Source organism: Podarcis vaucheri, assembly GCF_965113315.1.
Source record: "Podarcis vaucheri genome assembly, chromosome: 6".
NCBI classification, from domain to species: domain Eukaryota; kingdom Metazoa; phylum Chordata; class Lepidosauria; order Squamata; family Lacertidae; genus Podarcis; species Podarcis vaucheri.
The window spans coordinates 3628951-3646529 of record NC_138764.1 but is presented as its reverse complement, the minus strand read 5'-3'; the positions used below and the strand labels follow the sequence as shown (position 1 = coordinate 3646529).

The 17579-nt window shown below is 46.8% G+C and overlaps 1 protein-coding gene across 1 annotated transcript; it reads right to left on the bottom strand.

Moving 5' to 3' along the window:
* Positions 1 to 462: 462 nt before the first annotated feature.
* On the bottom strand, positions 463 to 17491 carry UCK2 (uridine-cytidine kinase 2). The gene is made up of 7 exons (XM_082226688.1): positions 17084 to 17491; positions 10721 to 10880; positions 9265 to 9361; positions 4792 to 4934; positions 3248 to 3345; positions 2228 to 2276; positions 463 to 1882 (listed from the first exon to the last, which is right to left on the bottom strand). Exons 1-7 carry the CDS (start codon positions 17198 to 17200, stop codon positions 1743 to 1745), a joined length of 804 nt encoding a protein of 267 aa, XP_082082814.1. The 5' UTR covers positions 17201 to 17491; the 3' UTR covers positions 463 to 1742.
* Between the last annotated feature and the right edge of the window lie 88 nt (positions 17492 to 17579).

The following is a 17579-nucleotide window of genomic DNA, read 5'->3' as shown; positions in this document are numbered from 1 at the left end:
GAAGCTCAGGATCTCACTGGCCCCTTTCTCCACAGCATGCATCATTTTGTGAAAGTCCTTTCATCTCTCCCCCAAACTTCCTTCTAAACTAAACAGCTCCAGATGCTGTAAGGTCTCCGCACAGGTGATTTGCTCCAGCCTCTTCATGATTTGGGTTGCCTTTTTCTGCACCTTTCGCAACTTTATTTTTAGGTGCAGCAACAGCCCATTCTCCTTTTGTCACATGTTCCCAGCCCTCATTCATTGTTCAGAAAAAGAGACCATTCTAAATTTTGCAAGGCATGTTACGATAATGCATGTAGAATGGCATAGTTTATGTGTGCAAACAGAACTCATGCATGCACATGAGTTCAATGTGTATGCTACAGGAGATCTTTTTAAATACAGAATTCTAGAACACCTGATGTTACGCCTAGGAAAGAGTAGTCAGTGTGACCAAAATTATAAACAAAAACCACAATACACTTTTCATGCCACCTTTATTAAGTCTGAATGTTACATCTTGAAAGCAATAATTACGGAAAAGAGCAAAGTCCCAAGAGCTCTCCCACCTGACCTTATCCAGGAATTCCATCTAAACCCTGAAGAACAAGCCTCCTAGACTTGCAGGCAAAACAAGTGGCTCTTCCTATTCCCCTTCTAGGACAGGAGCAGGAAGCTGCTAATATTTATCTGTGGCTTGTCAGCCAGCCAGGACCCAAAACACCAGAGGACATACAAGCACCTTCTCTCTCCAACCACACCATTGAGGTGGGTGGGGGTGGTAGAAAACATTGTTGGCTGCTTCAATCTGTATCAGCACAACCCTACATTGAGCACCATGGCGCACGCACCCCTTTTCCTGTGTCCTGGTCACTCCCCATTCATTCCCAGGGCCCAGTCAGAAATGCTCACTATTAGCCCTGCTCATCCAAGTCAGTATCTATACATTGCTCCCTGGCTGGGATGGACACACAACATTCTTGTGTTTAGCACCACTAGGATGAACATGCAGAACTTCTGGTGATCCAAAGGCATCAGATGAATACCAGTTCTGAGGCTGGCTCAGGAAGACTTGGGAAGGCAGAGAGTATGTGGCCATATAGTCACATGGGTGCAGGCTTAAAGCCAAGCAGCACTCGGGAGCTGTGTCTGCCTTGCTCTCATCACTTTTAAGATTAGCCCGTTGCAAAACTATTGCTCAGCAGTAGGGGGATGAAAACGGGCATTCTGAGCCCAGGTGAGACTTCAGTTGAAACCTTTTTCTCTTAACAGCTCCCCCATCTCTCATCATACCAGAGCCCAATGATCTACATTTCTGAAAGCACAAGCCAAAAATGGTGCTTTCCTTACCCCCTTCCCTCCCTTCTTAGCTGATAATACAAACCTGAGGTCCAGATGTGATATGAAGCTAGTGGCAGAGCCATTTGGGCACCCAGTTCTGGTTCAATTCCTTCCCCCAATGCCTTGCACACAGCACCATCTTCCCCAAAGACAGAGATGCCACCTTTCCATTCCACAAAACCTAGAAATCATCAGCATCCTCACTGTAGGAATGTATTGCCCCGTGTTGGAGTTTGGAGCAGAGCCACCCTAGGAAGGCAAAATCTGACCATGGAAGCAAGAGTCCTTAGCACAGACTCATCAATCTATCCATTAGTCAGAAAAGAAGCCACCAAGCCCGGCAAGCGTGTTTGTACATGGGGCTGTAAATACAGGGCAGGAACCAAGGGCATTCAGTTCCTAAGGCAGCAGCCCTGAGGTCAATGTGGCCGGCTGCTTGCTTCTGAGTGCTGCTGCAGGCGGGGAGGATTGTAGCCATTCAGGCAGCCGTTGGGCTGGCGCTTGCCAAGGCCTCCGTTCAGAATGTCCTGGATGTGCTGCACAATCAGATTGATGGCCACTGGGCAGAGAAGAGGAGGAGTGATTAGAATATAGTCCGCATAGAGTCCCAAGTTTCCTTCAAAATGCCTCATCGCCCTCCACACATACTCAACATCTCAGCGGCTCTACTCCACACCATGGTCCTCTCTCAACAAATCTATCCTTTTCTTGGAGAGTTGGAAGGGACCCCAAGAGTCATCTAATCCCACCCCCTGTAATGCAGGAATAAGAAAGGGAATTGTTGCATTGTTTCCAAGGCTGTAGAAAGCCAAATCCTCATATTTACCCTCTCCAGTTTCACATTCTCCAGAAACAGCTGCACAAGTCAAAAGCAAGTATTGTACTTGGAACGTCAACTACTCACCAAGATTATCCACGCCCCTTGGGATAATCACATCAGCATACTTCTTGGTCTGCCAGAAAGATAAAATGACATTACAGGGTGCTGCAGATGAAATCCAGAGCTGTTACCCATACCCGTTTGAGAGAACTGCTTTAGAATTTTTTCTCCTCAGCTCAAACAGCTGATGAAGTAATGAATGCTGAAAATACCTTTCCTTGCTCCCCTTTTCCCCTGGCAGAACTGCTGCTGCCAGCTTCCACATTTCACAGCAAAAAAGAGGCGACTTTGTGGCCCCTTAAGGAGAGTCTGCTGGGTCAGGCCAAAGGCCCGACTAGTCCGGCACTCAGACCCAGTGGCCTCCCAGAGCCAGAGCAGGACTCTCTCCCCGTCAGCCCCAGAAACTGCAATTCAGAGACATGTTGCCTGACAGTGGAGACAGAACACCCACCCACAGTGCGGAGTAGCCACTGATAGCCCTTCCCTAGACTGGAGACATAGAGAAAATTAATTTTAAGTTATTATTATTAATGATAATAAAGTTATATAACAAGGAAAAACATGCACACCCATGAGATATGGATTTGTGTGCACTTTTACACAGTATCTAGTCTACGGAAGTTTATGCCATGATACATTTGTTACAACTTTCAAGTGTGACAAAACTTAAATAATATGGCAGCTGTTGCAGGATCCCTTGAGGAAGCTCTGCAGAAAGAGACCCTGGAATTGCAGCAGGGATGCATTCGCAGAAAGCCCTTATGGTAACAGATAAAAGTGTGAGAAATTGTGACAAGTGCAAAGAGCCTGCAAAAAACCATCTTCATATGCCACAATTTATATTGAGCACCTGTTTGTGGAATGTCCAGCACAAAAATATCCAAAGTTAATCTCTCTCATAGACAGGAATACAAAGCTCTAACTGGGAAGAGAAAGCACCCAACAAATCTTTCCCCCTTGTGAGCCTCCCAGGCACTCACAGAGAGGCCAGCCCAGCACAGACAGAGACGCAAAAGCCCTGGGGCTACCATATCCTTTACTCACAGGCAAGCAGAATTCTTCAAAGGCTGGCTTCACAAATGTAATATACTGAGATAAGATCTGCTCCAGGTCCCTGCCTCTCTCGCTTATGTCTCGGAGAACTGCAGGGGGGAAAGAAACCATGAGGAGGAGACAGACAGCAGCAGAGCTAGAACACAGCTGCACTGACAGGTTGCCCAGCCAAGCAGAATATGGTGCTCTAAGCGGCTTGCTTTTTCTTTTTCTGCAAAGAGCAAAGCTTAAACTACAGAGATAGTTTTTCTTTAAACAAAGGAAATAAAACTTGAATACCAAAGTGTCCCGCCCCCCCGCCCCAAGAAGTTAATAAGAACAGGAACTTGTGCTGAGTGGGGAAAATACAACACTGGGCTACTCAAAGCCAGCTTGGAAAGGAGTATGAGACTTCTGCAATGCAGAACAAGATGCATGTAAGAGACCGCAGGGCCACTCCCACGGTGCTGGACAGCAGCCTTCACAGACGGTGGGCTCAGCAGCCCCAACAGCTCTTAGCTGTGCCCGCCTCCAGGTTGCTCGCATGAGGAGAGGGGAGGCCCAAAGCCTATACAAGCCAGGCTAGCCCCTCGGGGGCAAAAGCCACATCCCAGGGGGAGACCGCACCCAAATGGGCCTTTGCAGGTGCCCCACAAACTCTGCAGCCGGGGAGAAACCTCCTGGGGTGAGGAACTCCTGGGGCACCCTGTGCAGGCGCCCCAGGGGGCCAATGTTCATCCAGGCGAGTTCCATCTTCACTGTAAATGCTCCACTGTTCTCCATCCATTTTCCACCTCCTCCACCCTGAACCACCAGGAGCCTCCAGAGGTTTGCAAGGCCCTGGGGGAAGGAGGCAGCTGAAGAGAGCGGGAGGGAGAGAGAAAACTACTGCTGGAGGCAGAAGCCAAAAAGCAGGGGGCGGAGGAACAGATTGAGTGTAGGAAGACAAAGTAAAGGTTTTTCAAAATGGCTTTCCCAACTTTTCTGTGCTGTGCCTGGGGGCTGCTGGCAGAGGAAGCAACAGTGTCTTGCAGTGGAGCTGGCAGAAGTTGAACGGGCAAGGGGGCTGCCCTGCCCCTAGATGTACCCTTTCAAAAGGGTGGGTAATGACAACCCACAAAGTACCCCCTTCCTCCACTCTTGTCAGGGGCTGAGTAGAGGAGGCGGAGGAATGGTGGATACAACCTCCTCCACCTGAACCTACCAGAGAAGAAGGAGAGAGCGTAGATGGACAACAGGAGTTTGCGAGAGGTCACAGCTGAAAGGCTGCAGAGGGGAGAAGCTGGGAAATATTGGGAGAGGAATAGGAAGCAGCTGACAAGACTCAGTGTCTTTAGAAAGCATTCCACCCCTCACCCCCCAGAACCCGGTAGGAGAGCAGAAAGCTCAGATCAGCCAACATGGAAGCCTGACAACTATAGGAAAACAAGGTTTTCCCTCATCATCACCACCACGTTATCCTCAAGTGCAATGCTTTGCTTTTGTACTGTTGTGAACTTCATTTTTAAAATAAACTTTTTTACTCCCCTCTTCATCTGAAAAGGCTACCAACTTACCCCTGCGGGAGAGTCGGGTGTCTGCATCTGTGTCCACAAAGAGCTTCATCTGGAATAGGTCCCGAACCTCTTGGTTGTAGAAGGCCAGGATGCCCTCAAATAACACCACATCAGCAGGGTACACAGTCACTGCCTCTTCTTTGCTGTTAATAGGCACAAAAGAGATTAATGCATGGTCAGGAAAGCCATGCAGATGACAACAGGGTCTGATCCAAAGCAACAGGGTCATGATCCTGTTTTTGTTTTTGTTTATTAGGCTATTGTTCACATTTAAATTAGTTTTATTTATTTGTATATGTTTAGGTAACATGGAGCCAAAACATGGCATATAATTATTTATATAAATAAAATGATTGGGAGCAGTTTGTTGCTCCATCCACATAGGACTGCAATTTCCTGAGAATTCTTTTCAGCCCAAGAAATAAGTGAGAAAACCTGTGGACTTTGATTGGTTTAACTTCAAGAAAAGGAAGGGATGAGCACATAAAGGATTGTTTTTTTTCTCTTTCCCAAGCCTATCACTCAGAACTCAGTATGCCTGTGAACTACAACTGAGGACTCGAAAGTTCTCAAACAGATCCATGAACTAAAAGTGGTAGTTTAGGAACAGACAGACAAAAGATCTGCAGGAAGCAGCCTCATTTTTGACACATGGAGTCACTCCTCCAAAGAGTTCAAGACTTTTGTTGCAAACTTTTTATAGTTCTCAGCTGCTTCTTTTAAGGCACCAGATATGTGCATGATTCTTAGATGGGTGCAGAGTAATCCTCAAGTGAGAGGCATATAACCGATGAAATGAACTTTGGTCCATAAAAGCTTATGCCCTAATAAATGTGCAAGTTTGAAGGCATCCCAATATTCTGTCTTTCAAACATGTTGTGAGGTAGTATGTCTTGAGCCAAGGGACGCGGGTGGCGCTGTGGGTAAAATCACAGAGCCTAGGACTTGCCAATCAGAAGGTCGGCGGTTCAAATCCCCGCGACGGGGTGAGCTCCCATTGCTTGGTCCCTGCTCCTGCCAACCTAGCAGTTCAAAAGCACGTCAAAGTGCAAGTAGATAAATAGGTACTGCTCCAGCAGGAAGGTAAACGGTGTTTCCGTGCGCTGCTCTGGTTCACCAGAAGCGGCTTAGTCCTGCTGGCCACATGACCCGGAAGCTGTACGCTGGCTCCATCGGCCAATAAAGCGAGATGAGCGCCGCAACCCCAGGGTCAGTCACGACTGGACCTAATGGTTAGGGGTCCCTTTACCTTTACCTATGTCTTGAGCCATACACTACAAAAACAACAGAATTATAAGACTAAAGAATCTAAGTACTGAATTTTAGCATCAGAAATGTCACTAAAAATTACTTTAGATGTTTCCAGTGGTTTTTGTTTATTTCTACAGCACTACCCATGGATCCTTGGTTTCATAAGCAAAGATAATAAATCTGGAAGGTGTTTATAATCTAAATTTGAATAGTGGTGAGAGACCTTAACACTGCATGTTCAAATATTTTTTATCAGCACTGGAAAACTACACAAAAGTATTGGAACAAGAGAAACCAATATACAGTCCTACCTTGGAAGTCAAACGGAATCTGTTCCAGAAGTACATTCGACTTCCAAAGCACTCTAAAACCAAAGCGCAGCTTCCTGCAGCCAATCGGAAGCCACGGAAGCCCTGTTGGATGTTTGGCTTCCAAAAGAACATTTGAAAACCGGAACACTCACTTCCGGGTTTTGTCGTTCGGGAGCCAAAACGTTCGAGAACAAAGCAGTTCGACTTCCAAGGTACGACTGTATACAAAAGGTGGTGTGGCAGGGAGGGTGAGGAGAAGACAGGAGCTGGAGACCACTGGGAAAGGTCTTTAATTGGAAATATCTATAACTTTTCCCCCCAAAGAGGAAGACAGGTGACACTATTCTCCTTTAAAGGAGGAAGCTGCCAGAGATTATGGGCTCTAGTTCTCTTATCTCAGTTTTTTCTCCTCCTCCTCCTCCTCCCACAAATGCTATCTCCAGGTTTTTGGGGCTACCTTTCTGCTCAAATAAGTTACAATCATAGAATCAGAATCAGAGTTGGAAGGGACCCTGAGGATCATCTAGCCCAACCCCCTGCAAAGCAGGAATACACAGCTGTCCCAAACGGAGATCAAGGTTGTAATAACCTCTTTCATGTGGTAGCTCCACAGACTGTGGTACCTCAATGTCCAGTGCTTCCAGTATCCTTGCAGTTTGTGCCACTTCATTTGCTGAGAAACAGCAGCTTAAATGCAAAGCCCCAGTGAGAAGCAGGTCTTGCTTTACAAAGGCATTCTGTGAAATGGCAGTGAGATTTGTGCTTCTGGAGTTTCAGGGCAAGGATCCTGATACATTTGAAATTGGGACCCAATCCAAGTTGCACAAGATGTTCTGACTCTCATCTCCTCTAGCCTGAAAGGGTACCTAGTGAAATGTATCAAGACTGCCTGTTGGTCTGCCTGTTGAGATCTTGGTCCTAGAGTTTAATTAGTTATTTTATGTCTTCCTCTACCACTGCATGTCCAGGCATACTTCACTGATCCATTTAATTAAAAAAACTTTCAGGTTGACTTCTTTGGATTTTCTCATCCTCAAATTTAAATGTCTCCTGTTTTCAGGTCACCTGCTTGATAGTGGAGTGCTTTATTAGGGTGAGCTGTTTTCTTACTTTCTTATAATGTTAACTTTCCATGTCACAGTATTTACTAGTATTTACTGCAATTTCTGTGTCCATTAATTTTAATAAAATTTCAGCTTATTTGTAATAAGACTTCTATTTGTAATAAGACTTCATTCCAGGCTGAGAAAAGTTATTGGCACGTTAGAAACTGGCAAGGAAAAGTGCCCTTCATTGGGACTCTGCATGGGAGTTTTGGTGACTTTTGACAGTCTGCATTCACCACCAGATAAAGCTCGGTTTTGCTAGCTGATGTCCCTGAGTAGTGCAGAGCTTCTTGTGCCAGAAACATAGGATTTCAAGTTCACTTCTTTCTTCTGGACCATCTACCTTTCATCACCCAGTTTTTAAAGCAAACTCTGAGTTTCTAAATTAATCTGTTATTTGGGTGTAATGGAATTATGCAGCCACAATACTTGATAAGTCACACCCCATAAAATCTGTATGTGTGATTTGCTGCCTTCTCCCCACCCCCAAAAATGGATTTGTTGGTTTAAAAAGGCATTTCTGTTAAATTTCTAACTGATATCTTCCTCAAGTGCTAAGACTGCACAACTGTGCCTCCAATGATAGTTTACAATGTTCTGTGGGATCTGGGAATGCAAAACTAAAGTTGCTTCCTTTTTATTTTTTCCTACTGGGAATGATCCTTGTCTGTAGGGCTTAGAATGGACAGTCTTGGATTTGTCAAGAGGAAGAGTTTGGATTTGATATCCCGCTTTATCACTACCCTAAGTGGCTAACATTCTCCTTTCCCTTCCTCCCCCACAACAAACACTCTGTGAGGCGAGTGGGGCTGAGAGACTTCAGAGAAGTATGACTAGCCCAAGGTCACGCAGCAGCTGCATGTGAAGGAGCGGAGAGGCGAACCCGGTTCACCAGATTACGAGTCTAACGCTCTTTCAGTCTGACTGGATTCAGGATTCTTTTCTGAGAAAACAGTACAAAAAGGAGATCAGGGAAAGCTCCCTGCTGATATGTCACAACTTGCTACCTCCTCAGGTTATACAAACTAAAAAGCAAACATAGAAACATGAAAAGAACCCATCCACATTGATAAGTGGCCCTGTACCAAAGGAGCCTAAACTGAGAGGATGTAAGAGATGCACGCACAATGTTCACAGTCTGCTTCCATGGATCCCTTCAACTTCTCTGAGGAGTCCAGCTTTAAAAGGCCCCTCATCATTTGGAATAGCGCTGGTCTGTTGGCAGGAAGAGGGCAGATGCAATGGGGGAGGAGAGGAAATTATGTCTCGTCATCATCATTGCCATGGAGTTGCCCAAAAATAAACTCTAGACCAAGTACCTCCTACCGTCTCAGACCCACGTCTAGAGCAAACATGCCTTTCGGAACCATTTCTTAATCTTCTACCATGTAGTTGTATACTGGGGTGCTCATGTCGCGACCAGCCTTGGGGCCCGACCCACCAGTTGAAGACCACTAGGCTACAATTCACTGGATTTGGAATAGATTTGGAATAGGCAACAGCTCCTTTCTTGTCATTTCATTGCAGGGAACGCACCCGACACAACATGGGAGTCCACCTCTGTTTTCTTCTACCAAAGCAAACACTAGATAAACAGGAGGGAAGTAGGAAGAACTGTTTTACAATTTTCCTTCGACTAGACCATTAGATATTAAAGGTTGGTTTCGGGGCAAGATGCAGCATTTACATTTTATGCAAATGTTTTCCACTATGGGCTCACTGGAAGGATCTGCTAATGAGAAGCAATGCAGACGGAAAGCGCCACATCCAAAGCACAGAGCAAAAGAGGGGAGAAGCAGACTTACCGAGAATGAGAGACAAAGTCATAAACGGGGATCTGAACTGTTTTCCCTTCCAATATCTCCCTAAGAGTTTTGACGATCAGCTCATTGTCAAAGGCATCTGTAGCAAGAATGAGAGAGGGGAAGTTAAACAGTGCGAAGTAGGTCTCCCTAGTGAGGCAGGTGAAGCCTCAGAGGAAAGCATAAACGTCCCACAAAACCTTCCTAGTTAGGTGAAGTCTTCTGGATCACGAGAAAGATACAATTTTTGGCTAACCAGAAATTGTGCCTGCCAGGTTTCTACCCAGCCCTACTTGACAGCAGTGGCCAAGGAAGCCTCTGAATGAAAGGATGGCTTGGAATTAGTGGGCTCTGACTACAGCACCAGCCAAGAAAGCCCCCAAACTCTTATTTCCTGCTCTGGAACAGGAAAGGGAGGGGGGCCTGCCATTTTGGCTCTACCTGGCAAAGGTGATCCAGGAGCCTTGGCCAAACAGCCTCTGGGTATTGGTGGTGGGGGGGGGGGGAATCACTGGGTAAGCTGCCAGATAATTCCTCTCCAATTCTGTAGTTTCAAGCTTGGGAGAAATGGTTGTCACACTCAGTGGAGAGGAACAGTCCTTTCATCAGAGTGAACAAGATTATCTTTGCTCTCATGGTTCCTTTCTATCTGAAATAAGTTTACACAGAACTTTCCACTGCAGTGGGAAATCTGGAGCTTGGGAATGAGTGAAAAGGCCTCTTCAGCTTTGGTACCTGTACAATTGGGGGGGGGGAGCCAACAGGAGGCCTGGTTTCTACCTTGTTCTTCCTCCCCCTGCTTCTTTGCTCTTTGCTCATTGTACTTTCACCTTGGCTTTATATTGTTTTCCACTATACTGTATATCATTGCTTTAATTTAATTTTTGATAGCTATGGATCAGCTCTACCTCTCTTTTTCTGAGGCCTGTAACCTGCTAATTTAGGTAGCCACTTCATCTACAGAATAATCAAAAATTATTCATTACTTATTGTTATAACTTCAATAATCAATATCATGAATGATCAGAACATTGCATATTATGTAACTTGGGTAGCTGAAGGGAAGAAAGAATTGGTTAAGCTTGTACTCCAAGCAAATTTAAAGCAGCAGGATGAACATAAGAGGTTTGCAGGGGAAAGGGTTATTGTATTGTTTTTCTTCTTATTTTATGTATTTTGTGTTTTTATCTTGCATTTTTTTTGCTGTGAACTGTTCTAAGCTCTATGGATGAAGGGCAGCATATAAATTTAATAAATAATAATAACAACAGCAGCAATAACAATCTATCCTATTGTCAAGGTGGGGCCTCCTCTCAACAGCTCTCAAACGATCTGTCTTGAGCAGGGCAGGTTGTTTTGACATTGCAATTTCCCAGTGCTGTCTTTGGGAAGTCTAAGTAGAAGCTAAGGAAAAAGCCTATGCCCCTCTATTCCCTTCCCAGGCTTCATGATGAGTTACCTGGGTGGTCAAAGTTGAACTGGCCTTTGAGAGCTTTGGCTTTTTGCTCTGTACTGAGCACACGATAGAAGCTGTCCTGGCTCAGAATCACCACCTGTTTCTGGCGATGGTCTACTTCATTCTGACCAAGCAGTTGGACTATTTTGGCACAGACAGAGGACTGCAAAAGATGCAAAGTAAGAGAGAGAGAGAGAGAAACATAATCTAAAGTGGACTGAAGGACTGACAGGTGTTGACCCTCCAGTTGCAAAGGACCCAACTTATCCGCAAGCTTCCAAGGGGCAGGGCGCTCCTCTGGAAAGGAGTACGGCAACATCTGCCAAATATATAACTGTGTCCCCTGGAAAGAACAGAAAAGTGAAGGCCCTGCAACACCTAGTCCAGCAGGAACATGTTCATAGGACAGGGATCAAGCATGTAAAACTTCTTTTATAAATGTTGCAGGCATACTTGTCCTTCATTAACAGGCAGTCCTTTCATTCCTGTTAGTTCACCCCTTTCAAGCTTACATACCCACAATTAATTTGATCTCCTTGCCTCTCCCTTGTCAGGGAGGAGACAGGCTTGTGCCCCATTGGTGGAAGGCATTCCAAGCACCTCCTGACCCCCCCCCATCTTTTCCTTTCCAGTAGAAATATGCTGACAGAAGGGGCAGGCATGTATCTTCAGCTGCTTCCCTTTCCACATATAAATCGGTGGATCTCAAAATCAGTAGCTGGAGCATTAGGCAATGACAGCACCTGAGCATTGTCATCATAGGCAGAAAATATATTCTTATATAGGCTTTGGCCCACTGCTCTGTCCTTCCACTGGACTGTCCTTTGGCCAGCTGCTTCTCTCCCAGCAAGGATTTCATGTCTCCTGCTGGTCTTTCAAATGTCAACAGACCATCCCTCCCCAACCTTGGGCTAAGGGTAGTGCAACTTGCTTCCAGTTCAGTCTGCAACCTTCTTTCCAGCACTCATCAAGTACATCATATCTGGGCACGGGGGGGGGGGGGAATGACCAAGCAGGGAACGCTCCACTATTTTACGGGACTTGGGCTCAGCCCAGGCCACGTCAAGGTCACAGCAGGCCTGTTCTGATGTTCCTGACAGGAGGTCTCATTGTAAGTACTCCAGTTTGCTACACTAGTCAAAGGAACAGGATAAATCTACCAGACAGCAGAAGAGCTTCCTGAGACTTTCTGCAGGGCTCCTAACTTGTGATCATTCTACCGGAAGCAAAGCTCACTTCACTGGCTCAGCTGGGAGCAACATTTGCCTCCTCCTCTTTAAGGACATCTCTAGCTGCTACCTTTCCGCATAGTCATTATAATAAATTCCATAGGAAACCTACAATATATTGCAGTTTATCCTTAGTCCCCAATAGGAGTGCTCCAAATCAGGGTTCTAGTCAGCCTGGAACAAACATCTCACAGTACATTTCTGGCACTCTAGGAGGACACTTTCTCCCTTTCCCACCCAATCAAAAACTTTCCCCACTGTGCTATATGGTACTAGAAGGCTGCCAGTCCTGAAGCAGAGAGCATTTTAACCTCATGGGATGTATCCCCCCTAATTCCAATTCCTATTTCCAGAATATCAGCAACTGCTACAGGTTCAAACAGGCAAATTCCCCTCAATCTTCCTCTATTCGCCTTTGCTTCTACTGACATGTTAACAGTTGATGTTTCAATTGCCTTCAATTATCACCAGCCCCTGGCCTATTAGCAAACTCTGATGACTGAGTACCTGCCAGCCTGGAAGTGAAAGGGAACCACCGAAAAACAAGGTAGTGGTTTCTACATACTCAGGAGACACAGCAGCATTTAAATCTGCAAATTAAAGATGATTTTTAAATATACACCCCAAGATAACCTGACAAATCCCAGAATTTACAGAAAGCCTAGACAGACAAGAAATCCTGCCAACCCAACAGAGTTGACACACAATGCTAGGGTCAGTTAACAAAAATAAACAACAACAACAAGGAATAGAATAGAATCATAGAATCATAGAGTTGGAAGAGCCCACAAGGGCCATCGAGTCCAACCCCCTGCCAAGCAGGAAAATGGAGGAAAGAGGGCAACAGCCCATTCAGGCCTGTAACAGCTTAAAGCAAGTGTCCTAGAAATGGGGATAAGTTAGTAGGGTACAAACAATGAAGCTTAACAGAAACCCTTCCTTCCCTGAACCACACAAGGAATTTTTAGAATCACAACTGTAGAGTTGGAAGGGACCCCTAAGACTCATCTAGTTTAATCCATGCAATGCAGGAATCACTGTTAAAGAACCCCTCACAGATGACCATGAAGGAGAGTGACATCTAAAGGGTGGCACATGGAAGAGGGAGCAAGCTTGTTTTCTCCTCTCCAGAGGGTAGAACCCGAACCAATGGATTCAAGTTACAAGAAAGGAGATCCCAACTAAACATTAAAAGGAACTTCCTGAGCATAAGAGCTGTTCAACAGTGGAACTGTCTTCCTGGAAGGGAGGTTTTTAAGCAGAGGTTGGATGGCCATCTGTCAGGGATGCCTTATTTGAGATTCCTGTGTTGCAGGGGGTTGGGCTAGATGACCCTTGGAGTGCCTGCCAGCTTGACAATTTTATGATAGGCAACACTTGAAAGAGAAACCAAGCTTTCAGAAGGAAAGCTGTATTTACAGCAGCTGTACATCCTAACTATGATAAATGTAGGTCTTTACAAGATCTAAAATCCCGTTGTACATGTAAAACTAATGGTGTTATCTGCACTCCCAAATATTTTATTAACTTGTGGCAAGATTAAAAACCCACCTGTTTCTGAATGATTGATTTGTTAGCGGGAGAAATTCCCATTCTCAGCAAGTCTCCCCCTACCATCTGGGTATAATGATGGTGGACTTTGTATTGACATTCATTTTTAAACTGTTTACAGCAGGGGTCAGCAAACTTTTACAGCAGGGGGCTGGTCCACTGTCCGTCAGACCTTGTGGCGGGCCTGACTATATTTTTTTTTGGGGGGGGGAGATGAACAAATTCCTATGCCCCACAAATAACCCAGAGATGCATTTTAAATAAAAGGACACATTCTACTCATGTAAAAACATGCTGATTGCCAGACCATCCATGGGCCAGATTTAAAAGGCGATTGGGCTGGATCTGGCCCCCGGGCCTTAGTTTGCCTACCCATGGTTTAGACTCATTAGAAATAACTTGTTTATATAATATCATGAGCTGCTGCTGCTCACCAGTGGACAACTACCATTTGTTTTAGAGTTGACACACTAGTCCACAATCATACCTACACTAATATCCTAGATATTGCAATATTTCCGGTAAGCCAAAAATCACTTCTCCACAGGGGAAAACCAGCAGAAAATGCTTAAAGAGAGTTCAGATAAGGTGTGTTAAACTCTAGCCTTCCATTTAGCCTAGCTAGAGAGTTTTTCCTGTTTTCTTTTCCGTATGTCAGAAGCTTGTATATCCAGGAGCAAATTACACTTCGTTCTTAATCTGTTGTACAGGAATCATTTTTAGCATTGACTAAAAGCAAGAATCTCTAACAATAAAACTGTTTTCTGCTCAACTATTGAGAAGTGTACAGCACATCCTAGATCACAGGTTAGGGCAGGCTTCCTCAACTTCGGCCCTCCAGATGTTTTGAGACTATAATTCCCACCATCCCTGACTACTGGTCCTGCTAGCTAGGGATCATGGGAGTTGTAGGCCAAAAACATCTGGAGGGCCGAGGTTGAGGAAGCCTGGGTTAGGGCGTCCAAGGAATACTGGCTAAGCTGGGCGGTATCTGGTTTTCAACACTGTGATATACCAATACATCAAAATGTCTGAAATAAGGATGGAGCTATGTAGAGGCAAATGTGGTTATGTCTTGGCAACTGCTACTACTAACGGGTCTAAAAATGAAAAAAAAATTACTTACCTCTTCCTAAAATCTTCCTTTTTATACAGAGGGGAACTATTTAGGGGGAACAAACAACATAAACACCCCCCAGAAAATAAAAACACTTCTCCCCTTTCCTTTTTTTGCCAGTGGGGTAGGTGGGAGAGAATAAAAAGGAAGCAGTAGCAGCACATAAGGAAGTATAGGGTTGGTGAAACAATGTGAGAAAGCAAAGGGAGGAGGGGAGAATTGGGAGAGATAATGGGTGAGAAGGAGAAAATGGGAAGGATAACAAGGGTGGGGAGACTATCACACACAAACATGCAGAAGGGGAGAAGTGAGGAAAGAAGCTTAAACAGTAGGGCAAAGTTTTTGTTTTTATTCTGAAGTAAATAACGTTTCACAGGAGAAAGGAAGGGGGAAAGGGGCTTCCACCAAGAAGCCCAGAGCCAGCTCAGACCGGCATCTCCATAAGCCACCTACCAGCCTGGTGCACCACCTACTAGCCTGCTTAAAGCAAGAGCACCTGAGGGAAGTTTCTGCTGGCTGCTTTTGCCAGTGCCTTGTGACTCACTGCCCCTGCAGGAGGTAGCAGAGAGCTGAACTGCACAGGAATCAAAAGCAGCACTGGCTGGCTATGTGTGCATAGCACACCCCCCCCCCCCCATGATTTGTGATATATTGCCAAGAAATAAATTATTAAACAGTTATCATGATACAGACTTCAAAAAACAGTTGTGAATATTATATTGATACCACCCAGCCCTAGAAAAGGGCTTAGAAAGGAGGAAGATTTTGTTCTGCCATATGGTCCTAAGCAGTCACCACCATGACACCCCTCTTTCCATACCATACACTGGCAGAGTATCTAGGAGCACAGCTTCCCATTGAGCCAGAAGCGGTTTAGTCCTGCTGGCCACATGACCTGGAAAGCTGTCTGTGGACAAATGCTGGCTCCCTCGGCCTGAAAAGCACCCCATAGTCACCTTTGACTGGACTTAACCATCCAGGGGTCCTGGATTAAAGATCTCTCTCTTTATGTTATTTCCTTGCTAGCTGTTATTTTTGGTTCACATATAAGGCCCAAAGAAAACTTTGTTGATTTTTACCATGAGTACATTTGTCTTGTACTTTGGCTGCTTTGCACTGGAAAACAAGGAAAATTGGGGAGGTGGAACTTATTGGTCAAATACTTAAACAGGAAGCAAACAATTACTTTTTTCAATTATTTTTATTGATTTTCAAATTATTAAAAATCATTGCCAAATTAATTCAATTTAATAGGAAACAAACAATTACTGTCCACTTGATTCAGCTGTTAAAAGTGGGAGTTGTGATTTCAAACAAAAAAACCTCACTATTTAAAAACATCTCTTAATTTGTTTTCCTCATAGAGCTCAGTAAATAGTTTAAGAAAAATGGAGGAACAGCTCTCAAGTTTCTTAGAAGCTGAGGGTATGGTGACATCTGTGTTGCCTTCACCCCCGACATCTGCAGAGAAACCCAGAACGGAAGCACCTGCTGCACTCAAAACTGCAAACCGCCATTTGGAAGGGCAGGTGCAAGATGAACCCTAGAATTCTGACATGCTGTTTTGCTTCAAGTCTCAGGAACACCACAAAGCCTGGAAAAAATGTGGGAGCAGGTATCAAGAGTTTTCAAGTGGCTATTTTAATACAGTATATAAACCCCCAAGCATGCAGGGTCTTAAGGGGAGAAAACAGAAAGAAGACTAGAGTTTCATCAGTCCAGCTGCAGGAGAAGCAGAAAGAGAAGGATCCCACCAGTCCGTGACCATATTCCTGCCACCAAAGGATAAGCCAGCAGAGCAAAGCCACCCTGAGGGCTTTCTAGCCACTGAAGGACAGGCTAAGCTCTTATTTCCCTCTAGAACAGGACAGTCGGAATCTGGCTTTTGTCTTGCGGGAATGTGGAGACACCCAGCTAGCTGCACGAGGAACCCGACGGGGTTGTTGCTCCCAGCAGCTTGCTCCCCCCTCAGCACCTGCTCCCAGCAACTCACCGGCAGGCCGGCAAACCTACCCCCCCTCCCACCCCTCCCAGCTCTAAGGGGCAGGAGAGCGCGCCTGGGGGAAAAGGGGTGCCATCCTTCTACCTGTATTTTGGGGGAAACCTTTCGCTATTACCGTACACTACTTCAACGAGCTCCACGCGCAGCTGTTGCCTTGACAAAGGGCCACTTCTGGCCCCGGAGCTCCCCGTACACGGAGAACGGGAGCCCGCCCGCCCCAGCCCTCGAGGCCGCCCGACCCCCCTCGCGCGCGCACGGGGGCGGGGGCGGGGGAGGTCGGGGCGCGGCGGCTGCGCGCACGTGGCGGGACGCTCTAGCCCCCCTCCCTCGCCAATGAGGCGCCGGTGAGGTCGCAGAGCCGCCCCAGCCGGGCTGCTCTCCATCTGGATGGCGACAGTGCCTCTGAGCGCGTGCAGAGAGGCGCCTGGAGCGGGAAGCGCGCCGCCGCCGCCCGGCCCCCCGCTCACCTTGCCGCTGGCGGTCCCTCCGCCGACCCCGATGAGGAAAGGCTCCCCGCCGCCGCCTGCTCCGTCGCCGGGCGGCCTCCCGCGGCCCTGCACGCCCTGCTCGCTGTCGCCGGCCATGGCCGCTCCCGCTCGCCTGCGGCCGGCGCCTCCTCGGCCTCCCCGCCGCCTGGCCCTCGCAGGACCGCCCCTCCCGCCTGACGCACGTGGGAAGCGCCCGTCACGTGTACAGGTCCCCGGGGCGGCCTGGCTGCTCTTTCGTGTCCCTCGGCCGCATCGGGTGCAGCCCGCGCGGCAAGAGAGTCATGCGTCGGCGAAAGAGGCGGCGGCAGCTCCCGCCCCGGGCGCGTCTAGGGGCGCCTCAGAAACGGCCTTTCTCCTCGTGCCTCCCCGCTGCCCGCCGGCCGTGGCGAAGGGAGGCGGGAGATGGGAGGGCGGGCCAATCAAGTCCCGGCACCGCGGGGGGAAGCTGAGAGAGAGGCCGCGACCGTCCAGGCCG